Genomic DNA, 15,301 nt, shown 5'->3' with positions numbered 1-15,301 from the left:
TTTAATTGTTCTTCTCCAAATTGTTGCATAATTATGTTTCTTCAGCACTTTTTAACAAAATGTACACATGTCTAAGGAAACTGACTTCTTATTCAAAATGAAAGGAGTAGGTGAATAAATGCCCAGAGACAGTTAAAGGTTGCTGCATGTGTACTGTTGATAATAAAATGGCTGTAATAGCATTGCAGACTGTATTCAAGCAAACCGCTGAGGCCCTGCTGCAGTCTGTTATAAGTCTGCACAAAACGCCGTAGCCAGTAGATGTGCAGTCAGCAGGGCATGCATGAGGAGACTGGTAGCGATGGGGGTTGCGGGAAAGTGCTGTAGGGGAAATGCTGAGCACTGGAGGGGAAGTGCTGCTCTAAACATCTTTGTAAATGTTAAGTGGAGCCCCTCCACACCCACACTTCAATGGTGACCTTCAAAAGGTCTGTCACCATGCTGTGATTAGTGCCTAAAAAGAATTTCATTGAAATTGCAGTGATTTATTTTCACTTGGCTTGCCAACCACTTGTAATTATCAGAGAAGCATCATGAGTGACAAATTTTGAGTAAAATTTTACACATTTTTCTGGTTGCCATTTTAAAATTTGCTTCTTTTGCCAAAACACAGTGGAGTATACACAGTATCACCTCTCTAACGTGTTGTGCAGACACAATTCCGAGAGAATTCTGAAACAGTGATTTCTTAAATGAGGAACTGAGGAAAAGAAAGGTCAATAACTTATTAAAAAAGCACATCCCCAGAAGAAAAATAAATGTATATTGTTTAGTCAGTCTGTAGTTAGAGGATTACCATGGTAGATAATGAAGTTTTGCATAATAACAATATAGTAAAATAACCTCCTTTTTATATTCTGTCATTTGCCAAAATCTCATTTTGATATAAACTGTTATTGAAATACAGGGGATGTTGTGGATATTTCATTCTGGATTCATCACTGGTGCGGCGTGATCGCAAATGAGTGTGCTACATTAGATCAATTTTCTTGAGATTGGTGACAGATACCTTCACCCAAGTCTAAAGAAAAATTTTATACATTAGCTAAATTTCATATGCAGCAATGTATTGTGTAATTTGTACCAAACTCAAAATCATAGAAACACCCATTTTTCACTGCAAACGTTTTCAATTTCATGCAGTATGTTACTTCCAAGTAAATATCACAATAACTATGATAATTAACAAAATAATGGGCAGAACATCATGGACCTGACACATGAAGCTATAAGTAACACAAAAATAATTTTTTTTACCAAATAGTTTCTGTAAACTTGTTTGAGAAAGAAAAAAAAAATCATTGCCGACTGGCCAAAACCACTGGTCGTCATTACCTTCCAAAGAAACAAATGAATTCACCCAGAGCTTTGAATGAAAATTGGCCACTGCACATTGGCCTCCTTATTGTTCCTGAACTGTACTGTGTCAGATGTCACACAGCTGCCAACAGTAATCAGGATAGTCATCATTAAACAGTGTATTAGGCTATCTATTCTAAAAGTCCATCTAAAATATTATTAACTCAATGAAAATTTTTTTAACTTTAACATTTTAATAATTGCATGAATTAAGTTAATTAAATGTAATTAATTAAATTATTTAATTGTGTTTAATTTATTGAAATATAGTAATACAAGAAATCTGCCAGAACAGCCAAAATCAGCTGAGTTGGCAACACTGCCTAAACTATGCTGTTACACAGTGCCAACCTCAACAGGCAATTGCGTGGTAACCGTTCCTGAATGCTTTGTGTTGTTGTGCATTGCTTGTTGTTTTCTCTTCTTGTTTTGAAATGAGTGAAGCAACTAATCTGGGTCCATCATGGATTTTGATTAAGACCCTTACAAGAACAGAAGAGATCGATGATCCTTGTGACAGTATCAGTTCTGCTTTCGCAGAAGATGGGTGTAGGCTGCTGCTCTGTGAAAGAGATGTGGGGTTCATTTCCCTGCACTGTTCCTCACCCCTGTGGTGGCCAAATACTAGTTTGTTTATGCTCATGGCCTACCACTATATACTATAGTGCTCCCACTCTGCATGCTATAACGATTGGAAAAGAAAGTCTGTATGTTTTTTGACTGCACAAAACCCTTTCCCAAATGTTAAAATAGTTACTTTTGGTTCAGCTTCTACACTAACTGCCTTGTCATTTCTGTCTGTAGCAGTGTTAAGCGGGGGGACCCTCAGCTATTAATGCCCACAAAATGGGGATTAATATTCTGCAGGTTTTGTAATCATTGAAGTGGGTGGGAAGGGATAAATAATGTTGAGAAACACCTCAAACCAGAGGCACATTCAGTCAATCTGTGGAAAAATGCTGCTACTTTTCAACAGAACAGTCATTTTTTTTTAAAGCTTAAATACAGGCAAACAAAAAGCAGAGGCCACTTCGGAAAAAAAGCTGTTGGAAGTTTTCACAAAAGCAAAAATTCCAGTCATAAGGGTCTCAATCAGCACTTTTTTGTAACAGTCAATTTGAAAGAACTAAGGCTTTTTTTCATCTTCACTTACGTAGCATGACAATCTTACATTTTTATGTCTAATCATTTATTTTTTATTTACTATAGATGTGAATTTCAACAGAAACTGACCCGACTTTTGCTAAAAATAGATTCAAATTTTGCCAAAAATACAAGCTATGTTTTCCAGTCTCTAACAATGACTATTGTTCTCAACAATGTGAGAACAGCAATACACAAGAGCTCACTTTGAGCATGCAGCATTGACATCCCCAGAAAACTGATCAGTGTGAAGAAAATGATAGATTATTAGATAAAAAAACTACATTGTTTCGTAAATATAGTAAGAAAAAGTCCTTTGAGAAATGTAAATAAGGGAAACAGTGAAGTTAAAACTCACATTGTAATTGAGGCATTGAGTTGTTGATGGATACATAAATGAGACTGAAAACATTGCAGACCTTCTTAACAATATCATCCTTCAGATTTAATGATGTAATACACAAGCAAACTGAACATGTACAGCAATTGTCCCAGCCGACTGCAATGTAAAGGCACTGCAGCAGTGGTGGGGTTTATGATTGTATTGAGTGAGAGGAGAAAGGAGGTCGTGATAGAGGAACGGAAGATGGGTTGGAGGAAAGGGTGGTTGATGGTTGGGAGAGAGAAGCACTAAGTGCACAGAATAGGAATGTGGCACTGGTGAGCTCACTCTGGTACATAAGGCCTTCCTGAGACCCACACAGACAGGGATAACCCTCCATATCTAGTTCGTAAACACACCTCCAGCACCATATACACATACCCCAAATCTTCTGAACCCACCCATGAACCAACTGCAAAGACCACTCCCTCTTTATTCAATATCATCCCAACCTCTCAAATGACATACTGAGAGGAATGAACCAAGGCAATCGGATAGAGGCAATATTTCTTGATTTCTGAAAAGCATTTGACTCAGTACCGTAACAACACGTATTATCAAAAGTATGATTGAATGGGATATCAAGTGGAATCTGTGACTGGACAGAAGGTTTTTTGGTAGGGAGGACATAGCAAGTTATCTTGAATGGAGAGTCATTGACGGATGTAGAAGAAACTTCATGGGTATCCCAGGTAAGTGTGTGTTGGGCCCGTATCTAATAATGTATATTAATGATGTTTCAATATTAATAGTAACCTCAGACACTTCACAGATGATGTGATTATCTTTAACGAAGTACTATCTGAAAGAAGCTGCACAGTATTCAGTCAGATTACGGTAAGATTTCAAAGCAGTACAAAGATTCACAACTTGCTTTAAATATTCAGAAATGTAAGATTGTGCACTTCACAGATCAAAAAAACATAGTATCTTATGACTCACAGTTGGAATTGGTCAACTCGTACAAATACCTATGGGTAACACTTTGTAGACACAGGAAATGGAATGATCACATATGCTCAGTCATGGGTAAAGCAGGTAGCTGATTTCAGTTTATTGATAGAATACCATGGAAAGACATTCAGTCTAAAATATAATTGTTTACATATCACATGTACAACCCATCCTACAATACTGCTGAAGTGAGTGAGACCTGTACCAAGTGGGACTGAGAGGGGATATTGAATGTTTACAGGTGATCCGCATGCGTGAATGGTCACAGACTTATCTGAACCCCAGGAGAGTGTCACAGAAATGTTGAAAGAACTCTTGAAGTGAGACATAAATTAGCTCAAGAAAGCCTATGTACAAAACTTCAAGAACCACCTTTAATGATGACTCTAGGAATGTACTAGAGCGACATACATATTGCTCCCATAAGGGTCATGAGGACAGGAGTAAATTAATTACGGAATGCACAAAGTCTTTTAAACGGTTTTTCTTTCCACACTCCATACAGAAATAGTGGGGAAAAAAGCCTTCATAATTGTTACAATGGGTCACACTCTCTGCCTTATACTACACAGTGGTGTACAGAATATGGATGTAGATGTAGACGTAGATGTAGATGTATCCATTCCAGTACTTTGGGTAGTTATTGTTACTTCCAGAAATGAGGAACATCCTGTGTACACTCCTTCCCGTCTGCCCCAAAGTATTGTATGGTATTTCACCACCCAGCCAATCTACAAATTTTCTGGTCCATTTTTATGTCATGCATACTCCCAACCCATTGATACACGTGAAAGATTGAGGCACAAGACCTGTCCTATGCACCCAAAGAGCACATCCTATGATAGCCCATCACTGGCAAAGCCTAGCCTAGCAGAAGCACGGCCACCTGTGAAAGCAGTCATGATATGTCCTAGCGTTGCTGAACTTATGGACAGCCTTTCTTGTGGGATTGATCACAGGCTACCCATCCACTCAAATGAATGGCCACTAGTAGAGTTGCAATCTACTAAAACTATGGTTCTGTAGTTTTGGTACACCACATAAATTATGTATTTGTGGTGTCACCGCCAGACACCACACTTGCTAGGTGGTAGCCTTTAAATCGGCCGCGGTCCGCTAGTATACGTCGGACCCGTGTGTCACCACTGTCAGCGATTGCAGACAGAGCGCCACCACACGGCAGGTCTAGAGAGACGTACTAGCACTCGCCCCAGTTGTACAGCCGACGTTAATAGCAATGGTTCACTGACAAATACGCTCTCATTTGCCGAGACGATAGTTAGCATAGCCTTCAGCTACGTCATTTGCTACGACCTAGCAAGGCGCCATTACCAGTTAATATTGAAATTATAAAACATGTACCATCAAGAGCGATATTCTCCAATTATGGATTAAAGTTAAGTATTCCAAGATCTTCGTACTTTATTTGCAATTCTCAAGACATTGTCCTGTTCCAGACCTCATGCTAATCTGCGTGAGCTTAAAAGCGTGCATTTCGGCCTCCTCTAGCAACACAGTGTTGGCTCTTCTGCCAACACTTCAGTATTAAATGGTAGGATTACAGTAGTATTAGTAGAATTGGTAGGAAAGTAAACATAAATGAATGTGTAAAAAGAAAAACGGGACCTGACAACTTCCTCTTTTTTTAAATTTGAACTTCACATCATTCAACGTTACTTCACTGTATATTTTATACCCCCTACAGAATATAAATTGCATTTGCTAAATAATAAAAATTAGTTGATTGCCTATCTTCTGTGCTTTTATGTAACCGAGGCAGCTACTTTTGGTGCAAGATACAGTTTACATGTTACTGATAAATGCAAAAGTTGTTTATGAATAACAGTCTTGTGTTTTATGTAAGTTTGGTGAAGCATTGAATCAATGTTTGATGTATTTTTATTTGTGTTTTTAGCTTTTTGTTGAGGCAATAGCATTTTCTAGTACTACACAATAAATCTGTATTGCATCTTTTATTTTTGCTACAACATCCCTCTGTTTCATGTTACAAAATGACAATTTTTGAATAAAACATGAATTAAACATTGTTAATTTCAGTTTTGTTGTAAATATTGTTTATTTTAAGTAACAGACTGGAGGATAACTATGTAGAACATAAAAGTTCTATAGGTTACCTGACCCACTACATTCCACGTGGGAAAAAAATATATCTAAAAACAAAGATGATGTGACTTACCAAACGAAAGTGCTGGCAGGTCGATAGACACACAAACATACACACAAAATTCAAGCTTTCGCAACCAACGGTTGCTTCATCAGGAAAGAGAGAAGGAGAGGGAAAGACAAAAGGATGTGGGTTTTAAGGGAGAGGGCAAGGAGTCATTCCAATCCTGGGAGCGGAAAGACTTACACACACAGTGTACAGGTAATGTGAGTATATGTGAGTATGACATTAACTGACCAAAGCTACAAGGAAAACTACTGTAGTAAACACTTGCTTATGACAGTCTACAGCAGTTACACAACTCTAGCCGCCAACAAGCTGTGGTCAGGAGCGGTGTTGGCTGTCCAGTGGCAGAGCGCGCTGCTGAGCACTGTGTATTTTACTTCAGTGGCTGCTGCATAACCGTGCTTTCTGAACCCTCCCCCTCCCTTCCCCCAATACCAGCCTCTCCAAACTATGTAGACGGAAACATATCCTTCAGTCCTGCAGTTGTCGTGGCCCCTGTTCCACAGCCAACTCCACTCCTGTCCCCATGTCCACCGCCCTCCACCCCCCCCCCCCCCCCACTTCACTCATTTTCTACTCCCACTCTCATCTCTACTGTACTGTCTCTTTCTTTCTCTGTTCTAGCTCCCCCTCCCTGTCCACACCTCCATGTCATTGTCACCACGCTCAAAACCCCTGCCTGTACCAGAGTGAGATCACCAGTACCACATCCCTGTCCTGTGTGCTTACTACCTCTCTCTGCCCACAGTCAGCAATCCTTCCCTCCAAAACACCCTCCATTGATATACCTTTCCACCTTATTTCTCTACTCACCCTCTACAGGGGATACAGTCTGTCACCCCATTCAAGTTACAGCACCATTACAACAATATAGTCTGCTGTGATGATGTTTCGTCCACATGATTATTGTTTCAGTAATTCACAGTTCGAATTAGTCTGTAAAGTCATCTGTGACTTTCAAATACAGCTAGCATATGTTTAGATAGAAAATTATTCCGTAACCAAGTAATGAACTTGTGCAGTTAATATTTGTGGGAACTGACTTAACTGTCTGTTGACAGCTCTATTGTTGGAATGATTACAGACACTACTATACTCAGTTCACATAGTAATATATGCTTATTGACTCTTATCATCACTGACACATCTTTGCAATGATGACTTGCCTTCTATCCTCATAGATGATAAAAAGTGTTATCTAGTTTGTGTTACTGCAGTCCAAGTAATAATTAGTGCAAGAACTTTCATTTTATACTCAGTGTCAGTGTTGTATGAGAGAAAAATTGCTGGTTTCATACATACCTATTCGCAACATGACCAAAATAATCTTTTTCATCCTTTAAATTGTCAAACACATTTCATATTTAGCAGTTAGTCAATGTTCTGGTGACATTTGTTTCAATATGCCCTTTATTACACTCGTTCTCAACTGATGAATGGCTCTGCAGAATTAAATGTTTAGATATCTTACTTCTGAAAGGAAAGGAGAGGAGGGGGGAGGGGGGATCTCATTGATTTTTTAACTTATGAAAAAAATGGAGAAAAGAATTTGCATTAAGTTTTGCTTTAAGACTAGAATAAAATGTGGCACCAAATGTAATATTGTGGAATTTTTATTTTGGTAAGTTATCTGTGATGTACTTGCTTTTCTTTATTAGCAGTGAACAAAAATGCTATGACATTTGGAAAAACAAATCTGTTAAAAATATGCCTGGGTTTGGTGAAACAATTCATGGCAATTGCAGAACGATAAAGCACCTGCCCAAATTTCACTGAAAAATCGTCAGCATATGGTCAAATAAAACACCATTCTGAGCCCTCAACCTCTGTATGTGCTGTACATGGGACTCTAGTGATATCTACCAATACTTATAGCTGGAAAGAATGATGAAATATGAAATTCTAGCAACATCGAAGAGAGAGAGTCAGAGTAGCTCAAGGAGCTAAATACTGTAACCAAAATTGTGTTTCAGAAATTCTCAAAGACTAGTGAAACCACTGGCACAAATGTGCTGTATGTTGTGCATAAGTACTTTGAACACAAGAAAGTTAATGTCTGTGTGTAAATATTTGTGAAAAAAATTATAATTTTATGTAAGCTCTTCTCTAAACTCTTATTGCAAAAAATACTGCTGGCTTAATGATTTTCAGATATAAATTTCACTGTGCTGGGGCAGACAGTGGTTCATTTGAGAAAGACAGGGCCAAGTACTATCCCTCCCCAACCTCAAGCTTGTGCTCCACCTCTAATGACCTGCTAGTTGACAAGATTTTAACCCTAAGCTTTCTGTCTTCCTTGCTCTTACTATTGTTTGTTATTTTCTGATATGTAGGTACAGCTGTTGCGATCATTGTTGACTGGGAAGTCACATGTTGAAGTAAAGACTGTTGATGGATTTCAAGGAAGAGAGAAGGAAGCTGTTATTTTATCACTTGTCAGAACAAATCGTGAAGGCAACCTTGGTTTCTTGACAGACAAGAGAAGACTAAATGTGGCTGTCAGTCGTGCACGCAGGTTTCTTGGTGTGGTCGGAGATTCTGTTACTGTCAGTAATGATGAGACAATTAAGAGCCTTCTTGACTATATAGGAGAACATGGGACAGTATTAACACCAGATTTTTATACAGGTATGTTACAAAGAGTGGGTGGATGTCTTGTCTACCATGTATACATTTGTTGGAAATTTTTCTGACGCCATGTTTGCATTAAATTGGTGTATGAAATGTGTGTGTTTTGACTTTTGCCATTGTTAAGCATGTGCCTAGATATAATACATTGTAACAGGAAAAAAAATAGGATAACAGCAATATGTCCTACAAATTTACAATCTGTCAACACTCATGTACTTTAAGATTCAGTATCACATTGTAGTATAGACACAATTTAAAAATAACAATGTCCTGGTAGTGCTGTGTTACCCTTGATAACAAAGCCAGCTGCTGTTATCAGTAACAAAACACGATATGTAGATTTGTATTGTTTACATACAGGTTGAAATCAGTCAGTTTGGGTCAGAGATAATAACATAAAACATCTTAGAGTAACTAGTAAAAAACACATTATTGATCATGATACTCCATTTTATACAGCGTAATCTTTGGTTCACCAGTACATCACAATACTTAGCTACGTGGACATTGTAATTTTTGACCTTATAAGGATGTGAATTATTTATACGTATGAATATTTTATGATTGAAAATCTGTGCCATACTGGGGTTTGAACCCAGATTCTTTGATTTTTGTGAGCAGTTTCCTTAACCAACATGCTGTCTGATATTGCCTCCAGGTTGGACTTTAACTATTATTTCCACTGATATTTTTATCCATGTTTTCTAAACTCTACATCTAGAGATTCTACCATGGGGTTTATGGGAATGGCACCACTGAGGAGTGAATTCACTAATAAATTCATTAGTAAAAGTAGCATGCCCTGCTACAAAGGATGGGTTTGAACTGAATTAAAGTAGCTTTGAACTGAATTAAAGTAGCTGAAATGAATTTCATATGGCTTCAGTGGAGTAAGATCATTGAAGATGTAATGACATGAAATGATGTTGGTGAAAACTAGGCATAATTCTCACTTGTTTTTGCTGGCATCATCTCACGTCATTGCATCTTAATTGATTTATACCCATTGACTTCACATTAATTTCATTTCAGCAATTTCATGTTTATAAATATGTGTTTAATGTGTCCAATTGTTTAAGGTTGTTGTTTTCTAAATTTAGTAATTATAGTCAGTACAACATGGCCCTAAATGCTACAAAGCTTGTGTGTAGTGGGCTGACAGTGAATATGTGTATTCTATATTCTGGGCGTTTTCTATATAATAGATGTTTCAAAAAGGACTTTAAAAATTCATATAAATTTATTGAAAAAAGATAAACAGCTGGGTTTAGTGTTATTTTGTTTAATCCTTAAGCTAAAGATGTTGTATGTGACTTCCCAAACTTGCTGTAGCATTGCAGGTGTAACTTGCTCAAATTCTTGCTCTAAGTTCAGGTAGAGAAGCTGGCACAGGAGGTACAAACATGATATCCTTGATGAATCCCCATTAAAAATAAAATTTAGTGGTGTCAGGTCTGGGGAATGTGGGGGCCATGCAATTGGCGCAGCATGGCCAATCCATTGACCTGGAAAGCAGTCACTGAGAAAATCCCGGACATCAGCCAGGTAGTCGGGTGGTGCATCATATTGCATGAGGTAAACATTTCATTCCTGGTCATCCTCATTGATTTGTAGTATCAAAAATTGTTGTAAAATATCCAGGTACACTATCCCATTGATGGTTCTCACATGGGGGAAAAAAAGGGGCTGTACACTTTGTTATTGCTCAATGCACACCAAACTTACAGTTTAGGGCTATCATGAACATGTTGCAATGTTTGATGTGGATTTTCACTGCCACAAATCCTACAGTTATGTGTGTTAACCTTGCTACTTAAGTGAAAAGTCGACTCATCAGAAAAGATAATTTTGCCCAAGAAATGTTCATCCTCATGTAATCGATTTAACATATCCGCATAGAAGTTCTTGCAACCAATTTTATCAGTGTCTTTTATTGCTTGTACAATTGTCAGTCTGTACGGTCTCAAATGCAAACAGTTTCTGAGCACACATCAAACAGATGTATGTGGGATTTGCAGTTCATGAGATGCACGTTGGGTCAGTTTCATAGGGCTGCTGACAAAACGTTGTCTCACTCGCTCAATGATGTCGTTAGATGTGCTTGGATGACCTGGTGATTTCCCATGTCTTACTGAGCACCCTGTTTCTACAAAACATTTATGCCACTTGTAAATTGTAGGCCTACTAGAAGGATCTTTAGCATACTTGGTATGGAAATTACGCTGAACTGTTGTTGCTGACTTCAATTCTTCAAACCAAAACACACAGCTAGCACACTCGGGTCCAGTGAAGACAGCCATCTTTAACGCAACTGCCGCAAGTGCTCCTTATGGCGTGATTCGGCTGTAACAAACTATGCGAGACAAAATTTGTATATCCCTGCAAATTGACACAACAATCACCTCTGTAGGTACTTTGAATTACTTTATATCAATTTGTAAAGTTCGTTTTGAAACATCCTTTGTATTGAACATATGATTTTGTTGTATGCTGGTTGTCCTGAGATGAAGAAAATATAACACTTTTAGTGGCAAACTTTATGGTGCTTTTCAGTTTTGTTGCTCATTCATTCTTTTATTCATTCATTCATGCCCTCAAGGATGTGGAACAAGTTGTACATTATTAGGCAAAAACCCATCGCTGGAACTTCTGTAATGCACACTAGGTGCTAACTATGACTGTGATAATATACTCAAACTGGTAATAGTGGGGAGGGGAGGGATGATACTGTTGCCTGCTCTTAGATTAGTCAGCTTCTATTCTTATATCATATTTCAAGCTAAGTGTTTATGTAACTGTACACACTATGTACTATCTACACAGTGGCAGTGTTAAAACCTGTTTAATAAAATCATTAGAGTTAAGAAAAATGTACATCCATGAGTCCAAATAGTCTGATTAATTATACAGGGTGATTTCATTATGATGTTACAAACTTTCAGGAATGATGGACAAAGGAAAATATATCAATTTGAGGTAAGAGACTGATCCAGAAATGACGAAGTTGAACGTTAAAAGCGAAAATCTTTCTGATATCTCTGTCAATGGAATACATGTGCTGGTGAAATACACGTAAAAGTACTGTTGTTGCTAAGATTGTAGGATAGGCAACTTTCAGAAGTGGCAGTATGGACCAAATAAGGAAAAAAATGTCTACAGGGTGTATCTGGAAAGTAATATATTGTAAATTTTTTATGTGACTGCCTTGCAGATTGATTGGACTGATTGGGAAGGGTGGAAGGATCCTTATCTTTTCACCGGTGGGTTATCCAGTTGCCTCTGTGCTCTTGTAAGGTTAGTACAGCTTCTTCTGTGAACCTCTACATAGTGATCACGTTGAGCTAACGATGAAGAGAAATTTAGAACAACACTGTATGATAAAGTTTTGTGTGAAGCTCAACAAGATGCTGCCAGAAACTTTTGGAATGCTTAAGGATGTCTTTGGGGATGATTACCTATCTTGATCGCAGTTGAACAGGTGGTGCAAATTGTTTAGAGTAGGTCAGGAGGGGATTGCCGACAAGACCCACACAGGATGTCCATCAGGATCTCAAACAGATGCCCATGTGACTTTTGTGTGCCAGTTCCTGAATTCAGATGATCCAGAATGAGTGTTCACTTGATGTTGGAATTATTAGACTTGGTGAAGAGATTGTATTGGATAACTGGACCATGCAGAAGTTTTGCACGAAACTTGTTCCCAGAGTTTTGACCAATGCATAAAAGCAAGAGTGAGTGGAAGGGCATGAAGAATTCGAGCAACTCTGTGAAGATGATTCCTGGACATCATAATCACTGGGGATGAATAATAGGTCTTCCAGTACAGTCCAAGATGCAGAGAGGCAGAATGAGGAATGGCACATGATGCCGCTGCCATTGCAGAAGAAAGCTGGCATGAGGAAGTCCCAGGCGAAGACCACTCTCTCTCTCTCTCTCTCTCTCTCTCTCTCTCTCTCTCTCTCTCTCTCTCCCCCTCCCCCCCCCCTCCCTCCCTCCCTCCCTCCCCCCCCTCCCCCCCCACCCCCTGACCTCCCGCAAGGGGTATAGTGCATTATGAGTGCACACCTGGCTGGACCCTCTGTGCTCAGTTTTACAAGGAAGTGCTCCAGACTGAATCACAGGTTCACCTGCATCTGAAAGAAGTTCCATGTGTCTTGAAAACTGCACCATAACAATGTGCCAGCTCACACTGCCTTTGTTGTCTCAGCCTTGCATTACTTTCTGAACAATATCTGTAGTAAACACGGGCTCTAAAATGCATACCTTTAGAGCTATGAACTCTTATTCATCTTCAATCCTGTGAAATACTTCCTTCTACTGCAAGCTCTTTAGTTTCTGTATTTGTAGATGAGGTATTAAGGACCAGAAAAGGAGAAAGAGTCCAGTAAATATGGTCTCTGAAATGCACAAACAACTATGGGCACTTATTCAGTAGAAGAGTTGTGTTTCACAGTAACGAAGGTGAACAAGTGCTCATAGCTCTTAAGGTATGTATTTTAGAGTCCATACTTACTAATTTTTTTTTCCTTATTTGGTCCATAATTCCACCTCTGAAAGTTACCTACTACACAATTGTAGCAACAACGAACCCCAGTGCATGTATTCTATTGCCAGAGGTATCAGAGCAAATTTTGCTTTTTGGCTTGATCAGTTATACAGTTACCCTCCTCCATCACCCCTGAAAGTTTGTAACATCATTACAAAATAACCATGTAGAAGTAGTGGCTAATAAGGTATTTTGATTTTTGAACATCTGGGAATTTCAATTTCTTTCCTGATGTCTCCCAGCAACTTCCTTTAGACTTTTGCATCAGAATGCTTTATGAAACTTCATTCCAAAACATAGATGGGGGGTGCACAGTCAGTATGGAAATTACTTTTGCTTCTAGTATTGTGATTGTGAATTTTATGGTGTATCCTAAATTCTCTCTTATTTAGTATTATCCACATCTACAATTGTGGAGAAAATTTATTGGCATGTAAATGCAAGAATCTGTAAGCCCTTCAAGAGGCTTTTGCGAGGTGTTCAGATCTCATCTTAACATGGTATTCTTACTGCATGCTTCTATAGAATAAATTATTTTTTAACCTTAGCTCCATTTGTCCACTTTATCATGCAGTAAGACAGTGCTGAATGAAAGTACACAAAGTATTCTAGCAATCTTGTTGGTGCAGGTAAAGGTTGTGAAAACTAGCTTTGTTGAAATAATAAATTTCCAACACAAAATATATTATGGAAAATTGTGTATCACAATTACAGCTGCAGTCTTTCCTTCATAATGTATTGTGGAAGCACTGTAATAATTCAGCAACTGAAAATCGTAAAAAAAGATTTATAATCACTGAGTGACTGTAGAAGTCTGTTTTGAGAGACTCCATATCATTAATCATAAAATCTCATGAGTGATTATATGAATAGGAAAGCTAAAGCTAGAATTTTACATTTGAACACTGGTCTGCTCAAAGTTCGCAAACAGCGTCTGCAAATAATTTCGACTGTCCTTTTATGGGCTAAGAATATTCTTTGTTAACACACAGAATTGTCCCAAAATGTATCATAGGTTGTAATAGAGTGAAAGTATTCTAATAAAAAAGCTTTCTCTCCATTGTCATAGATAGTGAAGGTTATTATAAAGAAGATAGAAAAATTTAGCTTCTGCACTAGATCCTGAATATGACATATTCAAGAGGCTTCTGGGGTGGGGAGGGGGGGGGGGGGAGGGGGGATGTAAATAAATTAGGAGTAAAGGACACCACTCCCTGAGTAGCAGAAGCATTGAGTTGTCAACAAGGACACACAAAAGAAAAAGAAAAAAACTTGCTAGCTTGCTGTCTTTGGATTAAAATGGTTAGAACTTTGCGTATGTTCTTATTAGTGAATGGATTTACTACATAATCGTTTGAATTTAAAATGCTGTCATAATCTGCTCATTACATTTAGTAACTGTATTTGTGATTCTTCCACTTCTCCCAGCATAATTCAGGAAAAATATGTCTCAGATGAACAACCGGATGTCAGTGTCCAATGGGCGCAATATTTCAGCAAACAAGAACTTTCCGTCATCAAGTGCACTGATGAACTGAGTGCCTTGGAGCTTGTGTGGGGCTTATGTCTTCTCTCCTCCACCCCTCCCTTCTACTTGGCATTCTGTACGAGGTCTGCCCCCAGCTGGGGGCATATGTCTAGCATCTCCTCCTCCTCCTCCTCCTCCTTCTCCTCCTCCTCCTCCTCCTGCCAAGTTGATCCTTCCAAGGCATGCACGCAGGAATGCGTACTGGTGGCATCTCTGCTATTGCACTGACTGCCAATGAAGTCGGTTCACTGTGTGATATCTCCCTCCTCCTCTTCTTGACTGGACCCAGTGCATGTTCCCAGGACTTACTAAGGATGTAACCACTATTAATAATTGATCAGTGGCTCCCTTACTCAAATTTTGATAGATTCTTCAAGTACACAGTCCCAGAAATCGAATGTCTGTGTCAGAACCTCCGTATGGTCGTAATGCATTCCACGTGATTCCAGTTGGCAATGTTCCATGACTGCCAACTTGTTAGACTGCTGCATTCTGATGTACTGTTGGTTTTCTTGATGATGACCTTAGATAGTATGCACAGCTTGGCCTATGTAAATGATGCCATAC

The 15,301-nt window shown here is 38.6% G+C and overlaps 1 protein-coding gene across 1 annotated transcript in view; it reads left to right on the top strand.

Moving 5' to 3' along the window:
* LOC124794866 (DNA-binding protein SMUBP-2-like) overlaps positions 1-15,301 on the top strand; it is a 54,568-nt gene that overhangs the window by 30,621 nt on the left and 8,646 nt on the right. Inside the window, exon 8 of the mRNA XM_047258543.1 lies at positions 8,363-8,657. Coding sequence (XP_047114499.1) covers positions 8,363-8,657 — 295 coding nt within the window. The remainder of the gene's footprint in view (positions 1-8,362; positions 8,658-15,301) is intronic.

The sequence above is a fragment of the Schistocerca piceifrons genome, chromosome 4, assembly GCF_021461385.2.
Source record: "Schistocerca piceifrons isolate TAMUIC-IGC-003096 chromosome 4, iqSchPice1.1, whole genome shotgun sequence".
NCBI lineage: Eukaryota > Metazoa > Arthropoda > Insecta > Orthoptera > Acrididae > Schistocerca > Schistocerca piceifrons.
Note: the sequence above shows the minus strand (reverse complement) of the source record. Positions and strands in the feature narration are given on the sequence as shown.